General features: G+C 42.9%; 1 protein-coding gene across 1 annotated transcript in view; it reads left to right on the forward strand.

Moving 5' to 3' along the window:
- The window catches only part of SLC2A9 (solute carrier family 2 member 9), a 197763-nt gene that overhangs the window by 41005 nt on the left and 129245 nt on the right, over positions 1–27513 (forward strand). Inside the window, exons 5-7 of the mRNA XM_030801107.1 lie at positions 3791–3951; positions 11874–11998; positions 16901–17046. Coding sequence (XP_030656967.1) covers positions 3791–3951; positions 11874–11998; positions 16901–17046 — 432 coding nt within the window. The remainder of the gene's footprint in view (positions 1–3790; positions 3952–11873; positions 11999–16900; positions 17047–27513) is intronic.

Genomic DNA, 27513 nt, shown 5'->3' on the forward strand with positions numbered 1-27513 from the left:
TTTAGTAAGGGATCTGTGCCCCAACTATGCCCAGTAGGACATAAAGAGAAGTTTGTTAGAAGCTTCCAGGAAAGTTCCTCTTCGCACCAAGAGATCTATGAGAGGCCAATGTTACTCTCCGCAGCCATGCATGAATAGAAAAGCATGTAGCCAAAACTGCTACTAGGAGCCATCCTACAATTGTGAGTGCATGCTGTCTTAGGATGAGGTCAAAACTATGGAAAGCAGAGTGAAGCAACCAGGTGGCACCTGGATTCTTGGCCATTACTGAGCCACCAGATCGGCTGTCCTTGAAGCTCACCACTCCTGTAAATTTGCATTTCTGTAAGTGTCCTCATTGTTCAGCTATTTTGAGTTGAGGTTTCCTATTACTTGCAGCCAAGAGCGTCCTTAAATGATATAATGCATTATCAGCTCCAGTGGATGGAAGATCTTTGAGATCCAGGGTTATGTTCCGTGTATCTCTGTGTCTAGCTCAGGGCCCAGTACTCAGCACATGTTTGTTGAATGAGTCAGTGGATGATGTAGATCAGTATCTTGCACGCTGAGGTCTGGAAACTTCATCATCAATAAAAATAGCTGTAGCTGTTGATAATATATTCTATCTTCACTCCATGCTATGAGTAAGATAGTTGTGAAACCAGAAAGAGAGAAAACAGAAAGAAGATAAATACCTCGCAAGCAGAGGGTGTCTCCCCTCCTCACCTCATTTCCTTCCATCAGACCATTTGCTTACGTCTGAAACCTGGGAGTCTTCTGTGTTCTTCTTTCACTTTCTGCAGCACCATCTGTTGTCAAACCTGGAGCCAATCACCCAGGAAGTCCTGCCTATTCTACTCTCAAAATATATCTTAAATCCATCCACTTCCCTCCATTTCCATTGCTTAGTGAAGGCCACCATGATCTTTGGACCACTGCAGTGCCCCCCAAGCGTGCCTGGCTTCCTGTCTAGCTCCCCTTTCATCCACTTGCCAGAGGGATCCTCTGAAAATGCAAGCCACACCATGTCCTCCCCCTACCAAAAACCCTCCAATACTTTCCCACTTCATCTAGAGTAGAATCCAAGTAAAAACCAGGCTCACTTCCGTGACCTATCAGGCCCACATGACCTGCCCTTTCTTGCCCCTGCAACTTCATCCAGCCCACTCCTTCCCTTTCTGGTCCTGTTCCTCCCCCATTGGCCTCCTTGCAATTCCATGGCCACCCAAGCTTTCTTCTGTCCTGCTGTCTTGGCATAATTCTCCCTTTGCCTGGAACACTTTCCTACCGTTTTTCTTTTCCAGGTTAAATGGCAGCATGTATTATGCATACAAAAGAGTATATAAAATACACACATATGCATTATGCCTGTGTGCACATACACACACACACACACACACTTTAAAGACTGAGTATAAATCTAACACTCATGTCACAATCCAGGTTAAGAATAAAAGGTCCGGGGAGGCTGCAGTGGGAGGATCGCTTGAGCCCAGGAGTTTGAGACCAGCCTTGGGAAACATGGGGAGACCTCCTTTGTACAAGAAACAAACAAACAAAGATTTATCCAGGCGTAGTGGCACATACCTGTAGTTGTCTGTCTCAGCTACTCGGGAGGCTGAAATACAAGGACCTCCTGACCCCAGGAGATCAAGTCTACAGTGAGCTGTGATCATGCCACTGTACTCCAGCCTGAAAAAAAAAAAAGAAGAAGGACCTACCAAGTGACCCTCCCCAGTTATTTCTTCTGTCATCCCCCGAGATGACCCCTGACCTGACATTTGAAATAATTCTTTCTTTGTAGTTTTACTGTCTATATATAATTCTCCAAAAAATTTTAATTTGGCATACTTTTGGGTTTTACATATGGAATCAGACTGTGTATGTTTTGTTTTCGGCTGCTTTTGGTAGGTGTTATTTTTGCCAGGTTTTACCATGTGTGTTTGACAGAGCTATATTCATTCATGTTTGTGGCTGTGATGTTTCATATGATGATGATTTTGCAATTTGTTTATCCCTGCTACCGACCATGGGCACCTGGGCTGTTTCTTGTCTGGAGTTATTATGTGCAATGCTGCCATGGACATCTGAGTACATATATCTTAGGGCTCCCCGGAAACAGTTTTTCAGGGGAGTTTTCTAGAAGTGGATTTGCTGAGTTGTAGGCTACAGGCATCTTCCATTTGACTAGATGATGCCAAAGCTGTTTTCCAAGATGGCTGTACAAGTCAAACTCTACCAGCAGACTACACACTGCTTGTCACTCCTCAGTCTTACCAGATCTTTTAATTTTTAGCCTATGTGGGATTGTGTAAGCTCCACTCAAGTACTGGCCACTGCTTCAAGCTCTCATTTGACCCTCACAATAGTCCTGAGAGTCAATGTCATCATTCCCATTTTGCAGATAAGAAAACCAAGGTTCAGCTGATTTAAATCATTACCAAGTTGTTGTGCTGGGATTTGAGCCCAGGTCTGAGCGACCTGAACCTAAGCTTTTTCTGCAGTGTCATGTACTGGCTCAGCTGAGGTTTGCGGACTCACGTTGGGTAGCAACAGGGAACTCTAAGTACCTTGGGGACTGAACTCTGTTTGGAGCTTAGTGCCATGGACCTCAGTCTTTGGTGTACATCAGAATCACCTAGTCCCTGTCCCAAACACACTGAATCAGAATTGGCAGTGATGAGACTCTAGTGAATGTGAAGTTGTATTTCCTTGTGGTCTCATTTGTCTGTTGACTAATGATGTCAGGCATTCTGTCATTAGCATTTGTATTTTCTCTGGAGTCTGTTCAAATTTTTGCTCATTTTTAATTGTATCATTTGCCTCCTTATTGACATGTTAGAGTTCTTTGTATATGGTGGATAGGATTTATTTGTAGTTCTATGTGTTGCTAATATGTTATCTCAGTCTGTGGGTTGTCTTTTCATTTCTGAATGACGTCTTTGGAAGAGCAGAAGATGTTAATCTTGATTATATTCAAATGAGCATTTTTTTTCTTTTATGGCTAGTTTTTTTGTGTGTGTTGCATTTTTTGCCTATTTTTTTTGTTAGGTATGTGCCCCCCCGCCCTTTTCTTTTGAGACAGGGTGTCACTCTGTCACCCAGGCTGGAGTGTAATGGTGCAATCTTGGCTCACTGCAACCTCCGCCTCCTGGGTCCAAGAGATTCTCATGCCTCAGCCGCCTGAGTAGCTGGGATTACAGGTGCAGGCCACCACGCCCAGCAAATTTCACCATCTTGGCCAGACTGGTCTCGAACTCCTGGCCTCAAGTGATCCACCCATCTCAGCCTCCCAGAGTGCTGGGATTACAGGCGTGGGCCTCTGCACCCACCCGGTATATGCCCTTTAACACACCTCCACGGCAATGCTGCGGTGCACTAGAATTGGAGAAGCCCAGCTATAAAGCTCATCATAAGCTTGGGGTCAGATCTGAGTCCAGCTCCCAGGTTTAGCACTTACCTAGCAAGTCACCTTGTCTCCCTGAGCCTCAGTTTCCCTATCTCCAAAATGAGGTAAAAAGAGGGAACATTTTGTTACCAAAAAAGTACCTCGGGATAGGCAAAGATGCAAGAAACACAAAAAAACTAGCCATAAAAGAAAAAAAATGCCATTTGAATATAATAAAGATTAACATCTTCTGCTCTTCCCAAAATCTGTTAGAAGAGGCCAATGAGATAAAGCTCAAACAGAAATTAGTAAAGTGCTATGCATGAAAATGCTCTGTGAAAGCTGTTTTGTTTTATACACTGGCTTGCTTCAAGCAGCAGGATGGAACAGAAGGAAATAACATGGTTTGTTGTTTATTTTCAGTACATCAAGGCCTTTTACAATGAGTCATGGGAAAGAAGGCATGGATGTCCAATAGACCCAGACACTCTGACTCTGCTCTGGTCTGTGACTGTGTCCATATTCGCCATCGGTGGACTTGTGGGGACGTTAATGGTGAAGATGATTGGAAAGGTTCTTGGGAGGTCAGTAGGGGGCTGTCTCTTTCTGGGGGTGCCCTCCATGTTCATAAAATATCTGTGTCATTGTCAGGGTCCTGACAGGCAACAGAACTCCACTCAGACAGTTCAACTGGAGAGATTCAAATGTCCAAAGGGGAAAGGGGAAGAAATCAGAGACCAAGGCCCAAAGATAACTGAAGCCATGGACTGCAGGCTGATGAGCAGCAGCAGAAGCGTGTAGGGACTAGGCTGTGTCAGAGCCACAGCACCCACATCGGGAAGGAGCAGGGAAGAAATGCCCTGACCCCTCCCTCCTCCCACCCTCCATCCTGCTGCAGAGGTGCACACTGGTCACACCCATGTGAAAGCCAATAAACCAGGAAGCCATGTTGCCATCCAGGAGATGCTTCCGGGGCACAGAGCAGAACAGGGAGGAGAGGGGAATTGATCTGGGTGTTGGGGCAAATAGAAAACACAGTGCAGTGCCTTGGAAATTGTTCCACGTAAGTACATACAGATCTGCTTTTCCAGAAAATTGGCTGCTTAGACAGTCTTTCACTATATGGCTGTCTCATCATTTATTTAGCCACACTCCCTGACTGATAGACATTTAGGTCATTTCAGATCATTTACATTACAAATAAGGAAGCAGTGAGAATCAAAAACTTCCTATCAGTCTTTCCTACCCAGGCCCTCTCCAATCAGCTCACTTGACCTTGTGAGCCTCATTCCTCACTTATTTTAGACAGGAATCCTTCTCTCAGAGCAGATTGACTTATCAATGAATCCCCACAAACAATGCTTTCTCTGTATTCTTGTTCATAACAACAGCATCCTGGAAGCCAGTGAGCTGTGTGTGGAAAGAGTAGAGCTTCTCCAAGTGATGGAGGAGTCATTACATCAGTCTGGCGGGGCCAGAACATTTGTGTCTTAACTTGAATCATGTGTCTTCCACTTACTAGCTGTGTGGCCTTGACCAAATCATTTAATTTATTTGAGCCTCAATTTTCTTATCTGTAAAATGGGGATGATAGTTTCTACCTGCAGGGAATGTTACAAGAGTTAGACCAAATGAATGGAAGGAGAATGGCCATGAGTTGTAGCTGAATAAATAAAAATTATTGTTATTGACCACATTATTTGGCATTTCCCTCATCATCACCTTGACATCACTACCTAGTAAGTACTCGACAAAACTCCATATTGCATTGACATGAGTTGAAGAGGAGATTTATCAGACCCCAGAAAATCTCCTCAGACCATGGGACTACAGAAACCCTGTTAAGAAGGAGCCCATTTCACAATCTGAAATGACCTAACCCTTTATATTCTTCCTGACGGCCCAACAAGGAGAAAACTAGAGTTGACGATGTTTCAAAGCAAGATTTCCAAAAGTTGGGACAGGAAGCCACCCTGAAAACATCCAAGTGGTGCTTATGAGGGTCTGTGATACCCGTGAGGTAGGGGAGGTGCTGACATTTTCCTTGTCCCCAAGCCCACTTTCAGAGCAGTAACTAATGGGAATTCAGGGCCAGGAAGTAAAACTACTGCATGATGTAGTGAGAGATGCCATTGTCTGAGGTCCTTCAAGGTTCCAGGTACTCACACATTCTCTTGTTTAATTTTCTGTCCTCTGTGGGGTCTGTAGATGGGGAATGGGAGGTCAGAGAGGTGAGGGCATCTGCACAAGCTTAGCTAGCTCACCCTGTGGCTGAGCTTAGGCTGGAATCATGATCTTTCCACTATGCCAAGTGGATCTTAGTTAGGGGCCAATTCCCAATGCTGGGAATGTACTGTAAAACCGTGACTGTTTGACAACAGGCTGGCACCCAGATTGGCATTACTGGCCAGGGTCCCTGAGGCATGGTCACTAAGCCTCCTGCCCAAGCCAGACCCTGCCCATGGTCCTCTTGCTTGTCCTAGTTGGATGGAGTCACTCCCCATGCCCCAGGATCTGGCCTGTGATGTCTCCTTGCTTTATACCTGACCATGGCACTTATACCCCAAGGCTGCTCCTCAAGGAGGCTCTGAACCCAAGCAGATGGAATAGGAAAAGGAACACTGGAATCAGGTCAGAATGCTGTGGCTCAGCAAGTCCTGACTCTGCTGTGTATCAGGTGTGTTACAAGGGACTTTGCCACCTCACTTCTCAGCCAGCATTATTCTCACCTATAAAATGAGGGCAATGAAAGTAGCTTTACTACCCTCACTGGCATGGCAGCAAAAAAAAAAAAAAAGGAAAAGGAAAGCAAAAGAGAAAACATCTTTGAAAATACCTTCAATCTCTAAATAATGGAGGAGTCGTCAAGAAGTGGGGATGCAGAAAAAGATCAGATCAAAAGGTGTTGGTTGTTATGCCCCAAGCAGCTGCCAGTTTCCTTTTCATCATTATGAGAGTAAAAGTTGAATTGGGCTGAAGTTTCAGCTGGAAGAGCAACTCTGCTGGGGAGAAAAGGAGCAAAAATTGAAAAAGAAAGCTACCATCTGTTGACCTCCTGCCTTCTCCTTGACATCCCATATATCATTTACTTCTTAAAACTCCATGTTTGCATCATTGCCTGCACTTTCCTAATGATTAGTCCAATACCTGCTGGGCAGTTGGACCAAGGTTACAAAATGGAGTTGAACTGAAGTTCAGATCTGCGTGTGTTTGACCACAGGCCAACACTCTTCCTGTGACATGATGCTATTTGAAACGCCTTCCTGATGCTCTGTTATTCCTCTCCCATGGAGATTGTCAGGGAGGGAGAGGAAACTGCAGTGGCAGCCCAGGAGGCCCAGTGGAAGGTGCTCAAAGGTATAGCTGGGGGAGACATTCCAGGGAAGTGGGGAAGAGTTCTGGTGGGGCTGGTCACTGGCTGCTCCAGCAGTGGGGCTGTTCCTAGCTAGGGAATGTCGAGCTTGTCTGTGACTTGGGTGATAAAGGAGGGCAGGGAAGCAAAAGGGGCCAGGAAGAGTCTCTGGAGATGGGCCATACCACATGACCTGGGCCTCACACAGATGCAGGTTCCTCACCTCTTGGAGTCTCTGGCTGAGGGAATTCTCAGCGATCAAGAATTCTGGTTGAATCTCAGTGACCCATTTAGCATCCTCTGTCCTCTGCTTCCATGGCCACAGTGACAGGACCCTCCTTCCCTCATGAGACAGGACAGTGACTATGTTTGGTGCACAAACACTAGCTACAGGCCCAGCTTCAAGTTTGGGCTCTGATGCACATGGTTCATGGGGTTGTACATGTGTTTCTTAGACTCTGACCTTTACTTAGTTCACGATGACATGAAGATAAAGAATGGCCATGTCAGAGGGTTGTTGTGAAGATTAAATGAAATGGTAGATGTGAAGTGTTCATCCCTGCAATTGACCCAGACTCTTCACCCAGCCTTTGTTCACTAGTGTCATCATCATCATCATCATCATCATCATCACCATCACCAACCTCATTGGCTTTATTTGAGATGGGTCATTCCATCACTTGACAGAGTCAATTGTGAATCTGTTCTTTCAATTGTGCTGAAATGATTCTCCTTACACATATCATTGGATCTAGTTCTTCCGTCTGGAACAAAGCAGAAAAAACATATAAGAAACTATAGGAAAACACACATGGGCTTTGAAATCTGATCCTGGGCCAGACTCTTGGACAAGGCACGTAACCATATTCATCTATCCAAACAAACATTTTTGAGCACCTACAAGGAGTAAGGTACTGTTTTTGGCACTGGGGCTTCAGTGAACAAGAGAGACACAACATTTGGGGCTTAAGGTGACTTTTGGGCAAGGGAGGCAGCCCCTGAGTAATTCATTATGCAAGTCTTTATGATTCTGAGGAGTGCTGTGAATGGATGGTAGAGATACAAGAGGCAGCTGCTATGCCCTTTAATTTTTAAATCTGTAAAGTACAGATAAACAAACCCACCTGAGGGAGCAGCTATGAGGGTGGAACGAGATCAAATTTACAGTGTCTCATGTTACTAAGGAGGCTTTTTGAATGCCTGTGACAGGAACCCAAAGCAAACTGGCTGAAGCCCAAAAGGGAATTACTTGGCTCACAATAACTAAAATGTAACTTGGTTGAATCCAGTGGCTCACATGATAGCTTTTAAAAAATCCAAATCTGTCTCCACCTCTCAGCTCACCTTGCTTTGTGTTGGCTTCATTGTCAGGCAGTCTCTCCCATGGAGGTATAAGATGGGCCCAGCTTGGTGGAAATTCTCCTTCCAATAGTTGTAATTAAAGTCCCAGGCATGAATCTCTTTGACTTAAGTGAGGTTGCATGCGTTCAAGCGTTCTCAGAGGGCAGTGTTGCCTCATCAGGGGACATTTGACAATGCCAGGAGATGTTTCTGGTTGTCATAACTCAAGGGTGCTACTAGCATCTAGGAGAAGCCAGGGATGCCTCTAAATATCCTACAATGCACGGGACAGCCCCCACAACAAAGAATTTTCCAGCTCCAAATGTGAATAGTGCCAAGGTTAGAAAATCCTGGCAAATAACATTCTAATGCTCTGGATTAAGTGCTTTTCAAAAAGCACATCCTAAATGCCTTGAGAACGACGAGCAATTGTATGTTGACTGGCCAGGCCTGTACCACGCATCCACTCCTGAAGCCATGGTTAGGTGGAGACAGGCAGGAAGGTTTCTTGGTGGAAATTTGAGGAACTCCTCCCAGAAGAAGGATGGAGGTTGGGCAAGAGAGAGGCAGCATTTCTGGGGCCCAAAGCTAGGGCCATGTGGCAGAGGGGGCAGGGGGCAGGGACTACAGAGAGAAGGCTGGAGCCACAGAGGAGCTGCACCTGTGATGGTCCCAGAGGGTGGGAGTGGGGCAGCTTGCTTCTCCCCGTCCCAGCCCTCCATGAAGGCCTCTCCTTGGTCAACACCCCAGCCCCCAGAAAGCCAGAACCCTATCAAGAGTGGCCAATCCTACCAGGAATTCCTCTTATGAAGCCAGAAGGCAGGGGATTCAGGAAGAGCAGTTCCCTTTGAAACAAAGCAGATACTGGAGAACAAGCAGGCAGGAGATGCACGGGTCCCAGGTGTACACGCCCATAGCCTCGATGCCTTTACTTCTACAAGTCAGGATTGCTTTTTAATAAGCTTTTGTGCGACAATTTATTTGATGCCTGTGTTCCTAATTAGACTGTAAAGTCCATGAGGTGAGAACAGGAATGACTCCCTTTTCCCAGTGGAATACCAGTGTCTGACACTCCCTGTTTACTGACTGAGCTGGAGAACACGCTTTCAGCCCAGGTTCCCCTCTCCAAAGCCTTATCTCCCACCCCTCCTCTCACCCACTGCCCCGCTTTCTCCATAAGGAAACTAGAGGTTCCTTAGAGGCCCGCAGGGAGGGCCAGGAACTCTGAGCAGTGTTGTGTGTGGCCGCTGTGTGTGGAGGTTCCACCAGCAGAAATGAATACCTTCAGGCTCAGGCTCATCTTGATTGCACCAGAGCTTGTGACCTTCCTCACACAATCAGGGACATGCATCTTGAATGGAGGTTTTAAGTGTCTGCCAAGTCAATGAGTTTCTTTTTTCTACCATGAGGTCCATTTAAATTAATTTTTTAAAAACGAAATTATATTTCTTTTTGAATAATTAATACATTCCTGTGGCTGAACTTTCAAAGGGATCAAATGAATATAAAGTGAAGGGTTTCCTTTCCATTTCTGTCCTCCAGCCATTCTGCTCCCCTCCCTGGAGGCAACTGATGTTACCAGTTTTTTGTATGTCTTTTCCAAGGTTTATGTCTAATCTACACACACAGAGACACACACAGATGCACACACACAGACACTTTTTTACATATATTGTTGCATATTTTACAAAAAGTTCTGTACCTTGCTCTTTGTACTTGGTATATCTTGGAGATCTTTCCATATCAGAATATAGAAAGCTGCCTCTTTTTTAATATCTGCATCATGTCCCACCATATGGATGTGTCATAATTTATTTAAATAGTCCTTTATTCATGGACACTTGGGTTGTCTCAATCACCGGCTGCTGCAGTGAACAACCTTTGTACTATCATCATTGAGCAACAAAAGTCATTGACCATGGAATTCTCCAGGAAGATCTAGAAAGAGAAGAAAAATTAGTGGAAAATTTGAAACAAATCAGAAAGAGTGGATATGGCTCTGGACTAGAAGTCAAGAGATTTAACTCCTAAAAGTAATTTTAAAAAGGCCCCCTATCAAGTTCCTAGCTTTCCACAATTTACAAAACAATTTAGTATCTGTTAACTCATTGAGTCTATAGGAAAAAAATTAGCTGTAAAGGGCTAAGATGTTTCCCCAACTCCTTGACTCACTGACTGTATGACCTAAAACAAGTTTCTAGGCCAGATGCAGTGGCTCACGCCTGTAATCCAAGCACTTTGGGAGGCTGAGGCAGGCAGATCACCTGCAGAAGTTCGAGACCATCCTGGCCAACATGGTGAAACCCTGTCTGTACTAAAAATACAAAAATTAGCTGGGTGTGGTGGTGCGTGCCTGTAATCCCAGCTACTCAGGAAGTTGAGACAGGAGAATCGCTTGAACCCGAGAAGTGGAAGCTGCAGTGAGCAGAGATTGCACCAGTGCACTCCAGCCTGGGTGATAGAGCAAGACTCTGTCTCAAAAATAAAAATTAAAAATAAAACAAGTTTCTAGCTTGCCAGGAACCTAGTTAACTTGTTTATAAAATAAAGATTATAAGAGCACCTATCTCTTTGTGTCATTTTGAGGATTAAATGAGCTACCCATGCAGGGTCTATCCTACAGCAAAAGTTCAATAAATGTGGGCTTTTAGGATTATTTTGCAAAAGTGAGGAAAAGAAAACACAGAGCAATGAAGTTCAAAGTCTCCTAGTTCCTGAAGGATACAGCTGGTGTGGGAAACCAGGTCCTCAGGCCTCCAAACAAGTCGGGTATTTGACCCATGAGGTCTTAGGCATGTGTTTATAAAACAGTGATGGCAGTCCTGACACAGAGCGGTTAATAATAATTATTGCCATGGAAATTTCCCCGATCTTGTTTGAGAGGATTAGTCCAGCCATACACTTAGTACTGTAGTTCATCAAATCTAAGATGCCATTGGGTCTAAAGAGTGTTGTTATTTTATGAGCCACTGGAAAGGAAAGGAAATAAGGAAGAGAGGGAGGGAGGGAGGGAGGGAAGGAGCCAACTAAAGTTGTAGAATGCTATGCTGGTTGTCAAGCTGTTGTCTCCTAGCTCCACACTTACCCTTCTGGTCTCTCTCTCTCTGATGCTGGGGCTGGGACCTGCACCCCTATTTGTCCTTTGCCAATAGGGGCACTAGAGGAGAGAGAAGGGACTTGCTTTTTTATGTTTGCCTGAATTTCCTGCCAGTCCCAGTGATGACGTTGGCAGTTGATTCCAGCTTCCAACTTTGTCCATTTCCAGAACCAGAATCATATTGCTCCTCAGAGGAAACAGTCCAGTGGACAGTGCCCACTCTCAGAGGTCTTTGGGGCCCTCATCCAGGCCCCTGAGGTGTCAGCACCATGTGGGAAACACCCCTTCTTCAGAGGTCTTCCTTTTTGACATCTCAGTTCTCCAATATCTGCTTAACCAATTCCCTGTGTTAAATTATCTCCATTAAAATACCTACAGTGGTTTCCATTTTCCTGCCTGGACCCTGACTCATGAATTATAAGATGACCATTGCCTTCAGAAATGTTAAATGATAGCCTTAGAATTAATTCAATAAAATACTACCACAGGGAATTCATAGATGTCAAGGCTGATGGTGCCCTTGGAAGTGACCTAGTAGACCCCAGGGCTGAACCCACTCACGCAGCCAGAGGTGGCAAGGCCAGTGCTCCCTGCACTGTGCCTGAGTCTTGCTCTACTCATTCTTCACAAGGGCCTGGCTCCTGCTCCTGGGATGGACAGTTCAGTGACATGCCTCATGGTGAGACGTCTTCATCAAATCTCTCCTTTCTTTCCAGGAAGCACACTTTGTTGGCCAATAATGGGTTTGCAATTTCTGCTGCATTGCTGATGGCCTGCTCGCTCCAGGCAGGAGCCTTTGAAATGCTCATCATGGGACGCTTCATCATGGGCATAGATGGAGGTGAGAGTTCACCATGACAGGGAGGGAGCAGTAATATACTCCTTGGGGGTATCCCAAAATGTGAGAGGTGTTTGGGGCTGTCACATGACTGGGGCTCTCTGCTGGTATTGAGTTGGCAGGGACCAAGGATGCTGGAACTCTGCATAAAGTGGGACAGTCCTATGGGATGAACCATCCCATTCATGATGCTCTAGCCCCTAATTGAGGAATGCTGGGCAGGGCCCACAGTCTACCCCAAAGACCTGGATGGTCTTCAGCATGTCATGCCTTCTGCTTGGTCACCTTCATCATAACGTTAATATTCCAAGGTTATTTGTGGTTTTCAGGGGGCTTTTATGAGGATGGTGTTTCTTCTCTGGGCCTCTGACTCATTCATTGTTTCATTTACTCGCCAAGCATTTGTGGAGCACCTGCGAGGGCTGGCACACTGTAGGATGGAGGCACAATGATTAACAAGACCCTGTCCCTGGAGCTTATATTCTAGTGGGCAGACAGATACATAAGGTAGAAGGAGGCATGGCACGTCTGAGCAAGAGCAAGGAGATGCATGGGTACTGATGAGGCCAAAGAGGAGCTGCGGCCAGATCACACAAGACCTCGTAGGCCACGGTGAGGACTGTGGGCCTGTGCCAAGTATGCAGGGAGGGTTGAGAGGAATGTGACATGGACTGGTTTGTTCCAATAAGGGAGTATGAGGGGAAGCCAGGAGTGGAATCAGAGGAGCCAGCTGTTCAAGGGAAGGGACTGGTCTGGGCAGGGAGCTGGGGAGAAGGGGACAGATCCTGGCTGTGGGAGTGAGAGTAGGAGACTCAAGATATATTGTCAGACAAACTCTGCTGTCTTTCTAAATAGGCAAATCCATAAAGTATCACTTTTAGGCATTTGTGGAAAGATTGCAAGCCTTAGGATTAGAAATCCCTGAGTTTGGATCTCAGTTCTGCTGCAAGTGACTTAATGGCTCTGAGCCTTGGTTTTCCCATTTGTAAAATGGAGGTAATAATACCTACTTCGAAAGGCTATAATAAGGCTGAACAGAAACACACACACACTCTCTCTCTCTCTCTTTCTCTGTCTCACACACACATGCATGTACTGCCTGGAACCTAGCATGAGCTTCTTAAAGGCTAATTCCCTTCCTTGTTGATCTCTTAAAAGCTGAGGGTACCAAGTTGTTCAGCTGAGTGAGATGAACAACAAAAATGTCTCAGGGAGAGGTGAGCAGGAGAGTGGGGGCCTGGAAGTAAGGTTGAGAAGAGGAGGCTTCACTTACCTTTGTTGCCCTGCTGGAGGGGAATAATCTAGGCCTCTCTAATAGTCCAAACTCAAGATGAAATGACTCCTCAATCATTTGTCTATTCATTAGTCTATACTACTTGAATAGACTCCTTCTATTGATGGCTATTAAGAGTTTATCCATAAGAATAATGGCTGGTGTCTATGTAATGTTTTATAATTGACCAACTGTGTTCATGCTTTTCATCTTTTTTGATCTCCTCCTATAATGAAAGACTGTTTTTTCATGTTCATTTTACAAATGGGGGCACTAATGCTCAGAAAGCTGGAGCCGGAAAGTGGTTAGGGGTGAAGACTATGGAGTCAGACTGCCTGAATGCTCTCACTTGCTTCCATTAATTTCATTAATTTATCTGTATAGGTTAGGTTTGCTGCATTTAAAAACCCCAGAACTTAAGCCATGATGGCACCACTGCATTTTAGCCTTGGCTACAGAGCGAAACCCTGTCTCTTAAAAAACAAAACAAAACTTAATGGCTTCAAATAATAACCATTTTCCTGTGCTTTCACTTCTGTGGGTCGGCTGGGCAGTTCCACTCTGGGCCAGCTCTGCCAGTCTCTGCTGGGCCTTCTCATGTGTCTGTGGTGGCTTCAGGTTGGTCAGTGGCTGGATGACCTGGGATGGTCTCACACCTGTGTTTGGGTGTTAGCAGGTGGCCTAGTCTCAGGGGCTGTCAGTGGGCCAGCTCATTTCTTGGCTTCCCACCCTGGGCCAGGGGGGCCTGGGCTGCCTCACATAAAGTTCTTGGGCCTCCAGCAGCAGCCAAAGGAGAAAGTCCCAATGTGCACAATGTGCAAGCACTTTGCATGCACGTTTGCTGATGTCCCTTTGGCCCAAGCAAGTCCCATGGCCAGGTGCAGAATAAATGTCAGAGAGGACTAACTCCCCAAGGATGTGGATCCAGGGAGGGGGTACAAATCAGGGACCACCGCAGCAACCATTGACCTCACAGTCTTGGCCTCTTTCCCACCTGGCATGGCAACTTAGTAGTAAGGCCTCCCTCATTGGGTGATATGAAAATTAAATGGGCCGGGCACGGTGGCTCACACCTGTAATCCCAGCACTTTGGGAGGCCAAGGCGGGCAGATCACCTGAGGTCAGGAGTTCGAGAGCAGCCTGACCAACATGGAGAAACCCTGTCTCTACTGAAAATACAAAATTAGCCGGGCATGGTGGAACATACCTGTAATCCCAGCTACTCGGGAGGCTGAGGTGGGAGAACCGCTTGAACCCAGGAGATGGAGGTTGCGGTGAGCCGAGATCACCCATTGCACTCCAGTCTGGGCAACAAGAGCAAAACTCCATCTCAAAAGTAAATAAATAAATAAAATAAACGATGTTCTACATATGTGAAGTACTTAGTGTAGTTCCAGGCACTTAGTGCCCCACTCCAGGAATGCTGATGGTGTTATTGTCATTGTTGTTATTTGTGTTCTTAATTAATAAAGTACAGATCTAGGATTTGGGTTTCAGAGGCCCTGCCTGCTTTGGAGAAAGGCTGGATGAGGTTGCAGTGGATCATCTGGGAAGTCCTTTCCTAGTGGAGGCGACTGAGATTCTCTCAATTTGGCAGTTTTATATTTTATCCATTATCCCCTTTCTTGTTGCTTTGACTAATCTGGGGAGTTGACCCTTCAAACATATAACTAATTGATCTCTGAATTTCCTTAACTAAAAATAAGCTGCATTCCAATATGGACCTTTTACAAAACCACAGAGATAGAACAAATGTCTTTTAGACCCTTTTTCCTATGAGCTTTTCAAAAAGAAGCAGGAAAGAAAGAAGACCAAGAAGGAAAGAAAAAACTTCGGTCTTTCCGACTTGCGGCACGTGGCCTGTTGGAGTCATGCCAGGACTCGGAGACTTCATGTCATGTATTCTCACCAACCCTCTCAAAGCAGAGAAAGGAACTCAAGGGCACTTAAGGTGCCCTTAAGACAATTGGTCAGAAAGAAAGGAATATTGCTGCCATTACCTGAACTGCTGGGCCGGGCGCGGTGGCTCATGCCTGTAATCCCAGCACTTTGGGAGGCCGAGGCAGGTGGATCACCTGAGGTTGGGAGTTTGAGGCCAGCTGACCAACATGGAGAAACCCTGTCTCTACTAAAAATACAAAAATCAGCTGGGCGTGGTGGCGCATGCCTGTAATCCCAGCTAGTCAGGAGGCTGAGGCAGGAGAATCACTTGAACCTGGGAGGTGGAAGTTGTGGTGAGCCAAGATCATGCCATTGTGCTCCAGCCTGGACAACAAGAGCGAAACCCCATCTCAAAAAAAAAAAAAAAGAGAGAATTTAAAGCCAAATGATAAACCTGAAGGATTTTGAGATGATAGAAGGCTCTAAGACTTGCTAATCCAGCCAGGTTCTCCCAGAGTGTTTGAAACCATAATGGGACAACAGGGCATCTTCCTGGAGTGTTCTTCATCTAGAAGGTTTAGAGAAAAAAATATTATATTTTTATAAAATGAGTAGAATAGCATCTGCCATAACTGAGTCCCATAATTTATGACAAGAGACAATGTTAGCTGGTGGGAAAAGCACAAGTTCTAAGATCAGAGACCCACTGGGGCTCTATTGGGCAAAATAATTTTTTTAAGCATCTCTGGACATTACTTGGTGATTTAGGCAAGTTACTCAACTTTTCTGTGCCTCAGTTTACTCATCTTTAGAAGAGAAATAGTAACAGTATATTTAATTCAGAAGACTATTGTTAAAAGTAAATATGTTAATACATATAAAGAGATGAGAAGGATTCCTGTTACTTGGTAGCCACTATGTGTATTGGCTATTATCATTGTGACCACCATCAGCATCATTGCCATCACCATCACCACCACCACCACACCATCACTATCACCACCATCACCACCATCACTATCATCACCATTACTACTACCACCACAATCACCATCATCATTGCTACAACCATCATCACCATCAGCACCACCACCATCACCATCATTACCATCACCATCACCACCACCAACACCATCACTACCATCATCATCACTATTGCTACGCCATCAACATTACCATCATCATCACCACCATCACCATCATCATCATCATGACCATCATTACTACCACCACTATCACCATCATCATCATTGCCACAACCATCATCACAATCATCACCACCACCATCATCATCACCATCATGACCATCATTACCACCACCACCATCACTACCATTACCACCACCATCATCACCGTCACCATCACCATCATTACCATCACTACCATCACCACCATCACCATTACTACCATCATCATCACCATCATGACCATCCCTATCACCACCACCACCACCACTATCACGACCACTGTTATCACCATAACCATCATTATCACCATCAATACCATCACCTCCACCAACACCATCAGCTGTGTCCTGTCCTCTGAAATGCACCTCCAGTCATACTTTAGGGATTAAATTACAAAGTTCATGGGAAAGCTTTGGCAATTTTTGCAAAGTTCTGGGAAAGATGCTGTGGCTACAGTGCTATTTAATGTCCAGGTCAAAGCAGAGCCAAGAGAGGCATTGTAACCAGAGTGCGGCTCCCTCGGGAAGACACCTCTCTAACTGCTGCTATGCTTTCTCTATACAGGCATCAGCCTCAGTGTGCTCCCCATGTACCTCAGTGAGATCTCACCCAAGGAGATCCGTGGCTCTCTGGGGCAGGTGACCGCCATCTTTATCTGCATTGGCGTGTTCACTGGGCAGCTTCTGGGCCTGCCTGAGCTGCTAGGGAAGGTGAGTGTGGCTCCCTGGTCAACCGCATCTGCTCTCATCTCATGTTACCACTGCAGGAAGGAGCCTTTTCTCCAAAAGCTGGTCCCTGTATTTTGCAATTCCTGGTATTCAAGCCTCTTACTTATTATTGGAGAAAAGTTGTGGAGTTCCTTTGAGTTTTTTGTTTTAAGGACATAAAGAATACATAACAAATTGAAACCTTATAGAATGTTTAAGTTCACCCACCCAGTAATTATCATTAACAGCTCAATTTTTGTTTGTTTAGGCATCTTCTGTGCTTTAAAAACCTGTATAAACATATGTAGTTTATTGTGGTTTTGATGGAATTATGCCATACACATTGTTCTACAACCTGGTGTTTTCATTTAATATATTTTGGGCATCTTTTCAAGATGTTAGCTTAGCTCTACCTCATTCTTTAGTCTCTTTTTTCCTGAATAAATAAGTACGTAGAGTCTTCCAGTTTTGGCTTGCTGTTTTGGGAGCAGGTGGGCCTGAATTTGAATCCCAGTTCAGTGATTTACTTGCTGTGTGGCCTTGGCAGGGAGCAAAGAAACACTTCACTCAGGTTGAGTGGGGTGGGGTAAAATCAAGGAAGGCTTTTTAGAAGAGGTGGCCTCTCAATGGACTCCTGAAGGGTAAGCAGGAGTTAGGCAGGTGATGGTGGGGATTGGGAGAGAGGATATACCAGAGAAAGGAAATTGGTAAAGAAAAGGCTCAAGATGGGGCACAGCCCTGGGAAAGAACTCAGATGGCTTTGGGGCTGAGGAGAAAGCAGGCATGGGGAGGATGAGAGATGAAGCGTCTGTTCACTGAGCCACCACAGACTTCACCCTGGGGGAATAGGAAGCCCTGGGTGGTGCTGGAGCTGGAGGGTGACATGGCCAGATCAGTGTTAGAAGGTGGCTCTGGGATGGAGGCAGTGGGTGTAGACTAGAGTGGGAAGGGTGAGGAGGAGAGAGGCAAATGGCTGCTGCTATTGGTACACATGGTAAGGGAAGGATGCAGCTGCGACTGAGGTGGTAGACATGGGGATAAAGAGGCCACTGGACTTGCTAGGATTCCTCCCCAGGGATGCCTCCCAGGGATGCAGGGGCGCTCCCTTCCCGCTCACACAGGCAGGGCAGGAGGGCGGGCAGAGATTAAACCACTAATGATGGTCGAATGCCCACTGCATGCCAGACTGTTCTAGGCACGAACAGTGCACAACAGACAAACAGCTCCCTGTGGAGCTGAATTCTAGCAGCAGGGGGCAAACATAACAAATTCGTAAATCCTAGAGCAGTTATGTAAAAGACTCATTTGTTATGCTGCTCAAATCCTAACAGCTACTTTGTGAGTAGCTCAGATACGCAGCCTTGGACGCAAGTAGAGAGAGGTAAAGGACAGAGCTCTCACAAACAAGGACATATTGGTGCTGAAACCAGAACCCGGGTCTGTGTGCTTTCAAAGCCACATATGGGGTATGTCTTATACATCCAAGGACAGACCACACTGGTGTTTCTGGGAATGCGGGCGCTCTGGAGAGGAGGGGCTAATTCTGCCCATAGGGTCCTTTCTGTCCCAGCTGCCGAGCCTCACTGACTCTAGGGCCAGCTCCTTTCTCATTCAGTGGAAGGTTTTATAAGTGGAGGAATCATTGCATTACATTTTTAAAACAAATTTTAAATGTTTTGAACATTTTTTATTGTGGTAAAATTTACCATTTTGACCATTCTTAAGTGTACTTTTCTGTGGTATTATAAGTGACTTTTTATATTTCAGCCAATCGAGGTCATCTCAGAGGCATCTGCTTCTGATCTTTTATTATGACCATTCTGGGTTATTACGGCTATGACTTTAGTTTCTTCTTTTGTTGCAAAAACAGAAACAACTCACATTTTACATTTGTGGTTGTCGTATGCGTGACGATTTCTATAATTAATTGCGAGTGTGTTAGAAACAGTCTCTCAACCTAAGTGAGGTTCCAAACTAAAGAGACTCTTTTGCTTTTTGTTTCTAAAGATATTTTAAAATTCTCAAAATAACCACCACATGTTGACAATAAAAACAAGATAACAGCCTCAGCTCCCTAAACAAAAATACATTTAAAAGTCAATGAAGACTGCTATTGTCCTTTAGGGGTAAAAAAGTAAATAAATATTTACCTCAGTAGAGCTAAACTTTTCTCTTTGGGGATCATTTCCAAATTCCTCTTTGTTTATAAATCAATATCAAGTTCTTTCTCCTGCTTGAGTCCGTAAGGTCTTTCTTCAACCTCTGTCTTCACCCTTTATTTATTCATTCACCACATTTGTTAAACATTGAGCTGTTGCTGGAGCTACAGCTTTGAGCATGTCAGGTACAGCCCACATCTTTGTTACTCAGACTGTAAGGACTTTGTGACCTTGGGCGGGTCAACTCACCTCTCTCACCCAGTGTCCTCTTCAGTAGCAGGCATGGTTGCAAGTCCCAAATTCCCAAGCCCCACTCAAGCTTGACTTCCTCTGGGAAAACTTCCCTGGCAAATAGTGACTGTTCAGCATATCCTAGGACACCGTGCACCTGTGCCTCTCCCACACTGATTTCCGTTTGCTTCTGCATCTTGTCCTGCCAGTCGATGGCATCTTACTTGTATGCACACTAACCCAGAGGTATCAAGTTTATCCAGTCATTCAACAAATGTGTAGAAAGCTTCTATTGTGTGCCAGGTATTGGGTTGGCTGCTGGTGGTAGAGTGGTGAGGTCATCAGGCTAGCCCTGCCCTTGGTAGCTCACAGGAGGGCAATTGACCAATGGCCACAGGTGATAGGAAAATAGACACTGACCTCCGGCAGGGCATCGGGGGTGGTTTTCCTGCAGCAGTGACATCTAAACTCATGGCTTTAGGATGAGTAGGATTTATCTGAGCGGGTCTGTAGGAAGAGAGAGGCAGTGGGGGCGGGGAGTTCCAGCAGAGGTAAGAGTATGGGGGAAGGCCCTGGCATTTGTTCAGAGGCAGAAAAACTCAGGTGTCAGGAGCAGGGGGAGGGGGATGGCGAGAGGGAGAGGGGGACAGGGAGAGGGAGAGGGAGAGACCACTGGCAAGGCAGGCAGCAGAGAGGGCTACACCTATGCTGTAAATGAGCACAGGGAAGGATGGGCAAGATGAGGGGTTCCCAGGACCTGTGGCTGCTTGAGGGACAAGGGCATCCCCTACTATTTCCATCACAGACACTGGCCTAGAGATGACAGATTTTCTGATTTTCAAGAGACATTACAAATCCAGATTTGTCATATTTCATAATTTGTAAATATTGGAAACTGACCTTTAGAAAACAAAAAACCTCCCACTTGTGGGCTGGGTCCAGCCTTAGGGCCACCTTTCACACACCTTGATGGGGAGTGTGTACCTGTGAAGGCTTATTTGTACCCCAAAGCAATGGGACATCATTGAGGACGTGATGAGTGCTTCAAGAAGGCTTTTGGGCTGCAGCATGGAGAAAGGATTGGATCCTAGCCAGGACTGAAGGGGTTGACTGGTCCAGTTATGTGTTGGGTCAGAGTAATAGCAGTGTGGATGGAGAGAGGCAGATGAGGTTGAGTGAGGTTAGTGGTGATGGGATGTGGTGTCCCAGAGAGGAGAAAAATAACTGGTCGCCATAGCCAGATGTAGAAGGACTGTGAGAGGAGGAGTAGCTCTGCAGGGGAAAATGTGACAAGTTCACTGACGTGAACTGTGCATGTCACAGAGCAACTGGAAGGAAGAGCTGATTTGAAGACCTGGGTACCTAGATTCTGAGGCTGGGACACTCTCTCCCAGGGACAACAGGGCTCATGAACATGATGCCAGCCGAGGGACACAGCTGCCCGTGACCACCTTCTGGCCTTGAGCTAGCCAAAAGGTGTACCATTGGTCCCTATAGGCTGTCTCTTCCCATCAGATGGGAGTTTCCAGGCAAGTCTTGGCCCTGGCCAGGAAGATGGGTGAGGAACCCTGTAAATATCCTTTTGTTTTCAAATTTATGCTCTGGGAATATGGATCTAGGGCTTCTGGTCCAGGAAAGAACATCAAATGGGAAATTTTTATTCATGTCTCTGAGGATTTGCAGTGTTCCAGCCAAGTGAAATTCACAGTTATTTCACTAAGTATCAGAATTTCATTTTCACTATTTTAATCGTATTTCCCATGACTTCAACTTTTATTTTAAATTAAGAGAGTACATGTGCACACTTGTTTCCTGGGTATATTGAGAGATACTCAAGTTTGGGATATAATTTATTCCATCACACAAGTACTGAACATACTACCCAATAGTTTTTCAACTTTTCTCCCCTCTATCCCTCCCCTCCATCTATCCCACTGTCTCCAGTGTCTAGTGTTGCCATCTTTATGTCCATGAGTACCCATTGTCTAATTCCCACTTATAAGTGAGAACATGCAGTGTTTGGTTTTCTGTTCCTGTGTTATTTCACTTAGGATAATGGCCTCCAGCTCCATCCATGTTGCTGCAAACAACATGATTTTGCTTCTTCTCATGGCTGCATAGTATTCTATGGTGTATGTGTATCACATTTTCTTTATCCAGTCCACCATTGATGGGCACTTAAGTTGATTTCATGTCTTTGCTATTGTGAATAGTGGTGCCATGAACATGTGAGTGCATCACTCTTTTTGGTAGAATAATTTATTTTCTTTTGGATATATACCCAATAATGGGATTGCTGGGTCAAATGGTTGTTCTGTTTTAAGTTCTTTGAGAAATTTCCATACTGCCTTCCATAGTGGCTGAACTAATTTACATTCCCACCAACAGTGCATAAGTGTTCCCTTTTCTCTGCAGCCTCATTAGCATCTGTTGTTTTCTGACTTTTTAATCACAGCCCTTCTGACTGGTGTGAGATGGTATCTCATTGTGGTTTGGATTAGCATCTCTCTGATGATTACTGATGTTGAGCATTTTTTAATATGTTTGTTGGCCACTTGTATGTCTTCTTTTGAGAAGTGTCTGTTCATGTCCTTTTCCCATTTTTTAATGAGTTTATTTGTTTTTTGCTTGTTCAATTGTTTAAGTTCCTTATAGATTATGGATTTTAGCCCTTTGTCAGATGATAGTTTACAATTATTTTGTCCCATTCCATAGGTTGTCTGTTTACTCCATTGATAGTTTCTTGAATTGAAGAGCTCTACAGAAGCTCTTCAGTTTAACTAGATTCCACTTGTCAATTTTTGTTTTTGTTGCAATTTCTTTTGCAATTTTCTTTCCCAAGGCCAATGTCCAGAATGATATTTCCTAGGTTTTCTCATAGGATTCTTATAGTTTGAGGTCTTTCATTTAAATCTTTAATCCATCTTGAGTTAATTTTTGTATATGGTAAAATGTAGGGGTCCAGTTACAGTCTTCTGCATATGGCAAACCAACTATCCCAGCACCATTTATTGAATAGGAAGTCCTTTCTCCATTGCTGATTTCTGTCAACTTTGTCGAAAATCAGATGGCTGCAGGTGTACAGCTTTACTTCTGTGTTCTCCATTCTATTTCATTTGTCTATGTGTCTGTTTTTGTACCAGTACCATGCTGTTTTGGTTACTGTAGGTTTATAGTATGGCTTGAGGTCAGGTAATATGATGCCTCTGGCTTTTGTTCTTTTTTCTTAGGATGACTTGGGCTCTTTTGGCTCTTTTTTGATTTTATATGAATTTGAGAATTTTTTTTTTCTAGTTTGGTGGAAAATGACATTGGTAGCTTGATAGAAATAGTGCTGAATCTGTAGATTGCTTTGGGCAGTATCGCTATTTTAATGATATTGATTCTTCTAATCCATGAACATGGAATGTTTTTCCATTTGTGTCATCTGTGATTTCTTTCAGTAATGTTTTGTAGTTCTCTTTATATAAATCTTTCGCCTCCTCGGTTAGATTATTTCCTAGTTTTTTTTTTTTTTTGCAGCTATTATAAATGGGATTGCATTCTTGATTTGGCTCTCAGCTTGAACATTATTGGCCTATAGAAATACTACTGATTTTTGTACATTGATTTTGTATCCTGAAACTTTCCTAAAATCCCCTGTCAGTTCCAGGAGACTTTTGGTGGAGTCTTTTCTAGATCATCAGTGAAGAGAGATAGTTTGACTTCTTTTCCTATTTGAATGCCTTTTATTTCTTTCTCTTGCCTGATTGTTCTGGCTAGAACTTTATTGCTATGCTGAATAGGAGCGGTGAGAGTGGGCACCTTGTCTTATTTCAGTTCTCAAGAGGAATGCTTTCAGCTTTTGCCTGTTCAGTATGATGTTGGCTGTGGGTTTGTCATAGTTGGCTCTCATTATTTTGAGGTATGATTGTTTAATGCTTAGTTTCTGGAGAGGTTTTATCATTAAGCCTTGTTGGATTTTATCAAAACATTTTTCTGCATCTATTGTGGTGAATCACCTATATTGATTTGCATATGTTACACTAACCTTGCATCCCAGGAAGGAAGCCTACTTGATCATGGTGAATTAACTTTTGATTTACTACTGGATTCGGTTTGCTGGTAATTTGTTAAGGATTTTTTCATCTATGTTCATCAGGGATATTGGTCTGTAGTTTTCTGGGTTTTTTTTATTATTATACTTTAAGTTTTAGGATACATATGCACCATGTGCAGGTTAGTTACATATCTATACATGCGCCATGTTTGTGTGTTGCACCCATTAACTCGTCATTTAACATTAGGTATATCTCCTAATGCTATCCCTCCCCCCTCACCCCCACCCCACAGCAGGCCCCAGTGTGATGTTCCCCTTCCTGTGTCCATGTGTTCTCATTGTTCAATTCCCATCTGTGAGTGAGAACATGCGGTGTTTGGTTTTTTGTCCTTGCGATAGTTTGCTGAGAATGATGGTTTCCAGCTTCATCCATGTCCCTACAAAGGACATGAACTCTTCATTTTTTATGGCTGCATAGTATTCCATGGTGTATATGTGCCACATTTTCTTTTTATTGTGTCTTTGCCAGGTTTTGGTATTGGTGTTATGCTGATTTCATAGAACAAGTTAGAGAGGAGTCCCTCCTCAATGTTTTGGAATAGTTTCAGCAGGATTGAATCATGGGGGCGGATTTTTCCCATACTATTCTCATGATAGTGAATAAGTCTTATGAGATCTGATGGTTTTACAAAGGAGAGTTCCCCTGCACATGCTCTCTCTTGCCTGCCACCATGTAAGACATGCCTTCATCTTCTGCCATGATTGTGAAGCCTCCCCAGCCACGGGGAACTGTGAGTCTATTAAACCTCTTTTTCTTTATAAATTACCCAGTCTCAGGTATGTCTTTATCAGCAGCATGAAAATGGACTAATACAAGAGGCATGCTAACAATGCCTCTAATCTGCCATCTTGGGGAAAAAAAACCACATTGATCTTAAAGTTTTTTGAAACTTGTATTTAAGAGTACTTGTCAAAGTCTTTGTAATGAATCTAATTGCAGATACCTTTAGAGAAAAATTTAAAATAACTGTAAATGGCAAAAATTTAAAACAACCATAGTTGAAAATAGGATGAAAGTTCCCCATAACCAGAAATTTACAAGGAAATTTAGTTATTTTGTGGCATACAATATAATAACCAAAATTATGACTGATAACGTAGAAGATTTTAAGAGTTTTATTACCATTTTAGAACATTTATACCAATAACATATCCATAAATGTAACTGAAAGAAGATCTAGTATCACTTAGCATTTGATATTTCCCATATAATTTACCAAATAAGCCTAATTATTTAATATCTCTACAAGATGAGAGAGAAGTCCTTTGAGGCTTTCTAAGGGCCTGACTGGAAAATCTCAAAGTTAATTTTATGTCAAAAAGATTTAATTTAGCATTTTGATGCTGGGGAAGTCCATCAAAGATGCCAAAAGTTTTAAAATACCTGATCAAAACAGTATCACAGGGCACTGTGTGATAGTCATTTATTTAATTAGAGTGATAATTATAGATCTTAAAAGCAATACAGAAAGTTATATAGATATTTAAAAAACTTTAACCCTTAAAGTCTCCATTTTTTTAAAGTAATAAAAAAATTTAGTAAAGGCAACACAGGAAATTATCTTGATAAAATATAAAATATTTGTTTCTTAGCCCAGGTACTAAAAAGGCAAAGAAAAACCTCCTTCTGTGTGATTGGTTCGCCTCATGGTAAGCCTGTTTAGATAACCTGATGAAAAAGTACTTGTATTTATTCAGAATGTGTATCCAAGGCTATGACTGTACACTGTGGAACATAAACAAGAAAAGTATTACCTTGAGCAGGGGGATATATGGCTCTTAGTAAAAGCATGAGAAATTCCCTGGTTACATGGAACAATGTAGACACATGAAGAAAAGCTAAGTACAGAATCAAGTTATACTGGAAAAAAAGAAACATTGCTTTTCTAGGTCTTTGAGACAAACATTTTTAGTGTCAGGCCTCAATAGCTGTTAGAATGAGAGGAAAAAGTTATAGGCGCTAACAAGGAAGTTGAAGGAGAAAGTTAACATTCCGGCCAAGCAAAAAGATGTACATTCTCAAGGGAAGAAAGTGAAAGAACAGAAGGCAATGTAGTATGAACTGCACATGCTATGCTGTGAGACACATTAAAACAACTTCTGAGATAGGACTCTGAGAAGCTTCAAGAGGAAAACTCCACCTTGAGAAATGAAGATACCATTTTTAAGAAGAAGATAGCATTTTAAACTAAAAACTAGTTAAATTAAATGGAGACTATAAAACAAACAAAAAAATAAGCTACAGTTTAGAAAGTGGCTGAAAATTTTTAGAATTAAAAATCAAAACTTCTTGTAAATTTTACTAAAAGCAGATCATTAGTTCAAGAAAACTTTGTTGCTTTAACATAAGGGACCAAATTTTTAGTTTTGTATTGGTGTATTTTTAATATCAAAACTCAAACCTTAGAAAGGCTTATAAATAATTCCCTTTTAAATATAGTCAACTTGATCACATACAAAATTTCTTTTGTAAATTTATCCTTTGCAGACCTTTTATAGCTTACGCACTTTCGTGACTTTCATGACATGCTTATAACTTTTGTTTTGTTCTATACTTTCTTATTTTTAAATAACCAGTCACTTTATTTTAGGAAAAAACATTTACCAGGCAAGAGTTTTTAATATAAAGTTATTTTCTTTTCTTAAATCTTTCTTACCAGAAATATATCTTTATTCCCATAACTTTCTTTATATATCTTTCTATTTACTGGATTCTTTTTGTTTATATTTTCTTTCTAAATCCATATTTTGTCACAACTTTTAATAACCTTTTAATTTAAACAAAATTATTTTTAAATGAAGTACATGTTTTGTCTCATAATTTTTTAATTAAAAATAGTTCTTACTTTTTTGGTACATTTTACATAAATAATTATAAGTAGAAATCAGAATGTTTAACTCTTATTAATCTTAATTTTTAGTGAAAATCTAGAAAGAAATTTTAAACTATCACATACAAACATTTTATAGATGAAATCTTTTTTAGTTTTATAAACATGTTTCGACATAACATGATTTTAATGTGTATTAATAGGCCCAATTATATTTAGTCTTTTATAAAATTTAAGAAGCACATAATTTGGTTCACTCCATTTATAACATTTTGTATTCTGATTATTTTGCAACTCGATGTTGTGAACAAGTCATTAAAATTATTTGCTGTGATAATTTTACTAATTTTATAATGATAGTAATGAATTTTAAAAAACAATCTCAATTGTATTCAAACTAATGTATTCATTTAATACAATTTCAATCAAAAGTTCAATGACATTTTTGTTTGTGATGGAAAATGAGGAAAGAGTTCTAAAGTTCCCACAAGAGAATAAGCAAGTGTATGTTTCTGACATAGTTTTGAAAATGGACACTTGTGAGTACATTAAACATGTAATAAAGTGACAACAATTAAAACAATGCAGCATGGGCACAAGAATGGAAAGATCAAAGGCACTAAGGGATGGCCAGAAGCAGAAAATTCATTTCTATATATGATTTTAATGTATGCAAAAGGAAACCTCAAAAATCAACAGAGGAAATGTTATTTGGTTTAATGAATAGCTTAGGAAAAAATGGGAAAAGGGTAGGAAAAAAGACCAAAGCAATGCTTACATTACACCATATTTTAATAATTGTACTAGTTTCTATTTGTGAGTTATAATTTGTTTCATTTTTTTTTTTTTTTTTTTTTTTGAGACGGAGTCTCGCTCTGTCGCCCAGGCTGGAGTGCAGTGGCGCGATCTCGGCTCACTGCAAGCTCCACCTCCCGGGTTCACGCCATTCTCTTGCCTCAGCCTCTCCGAGTAGCTGGGACTACAGGCGCCCGCCACCACGCCCGGCTAATTTTTTGTATTTTTTTTTTTAGTAGAGACGGGGTTTCACCGTGATCTCGATCTCCTGACCTCGTGATCCGCCCGCCTCGGCCTCCCAAAGTGCTGGGATTACAAGCGTGAGCCACCGCGCCCGGCCCATTTTTCTTTTATT

Source organism: Nomascus leucogenys, chromosome 20 (assembly GCF_006542625.1).
Source record: "Nomascus leucogenys isolate Asia chromosome 20, Asia_NLE_v1, whole genome shotgun sequence".
NCBI lineage: Eukaryota > Metazoa > Chordata > Mammalia > Primates > Hylobatidae > Nomascus > Nomascus leucogenys.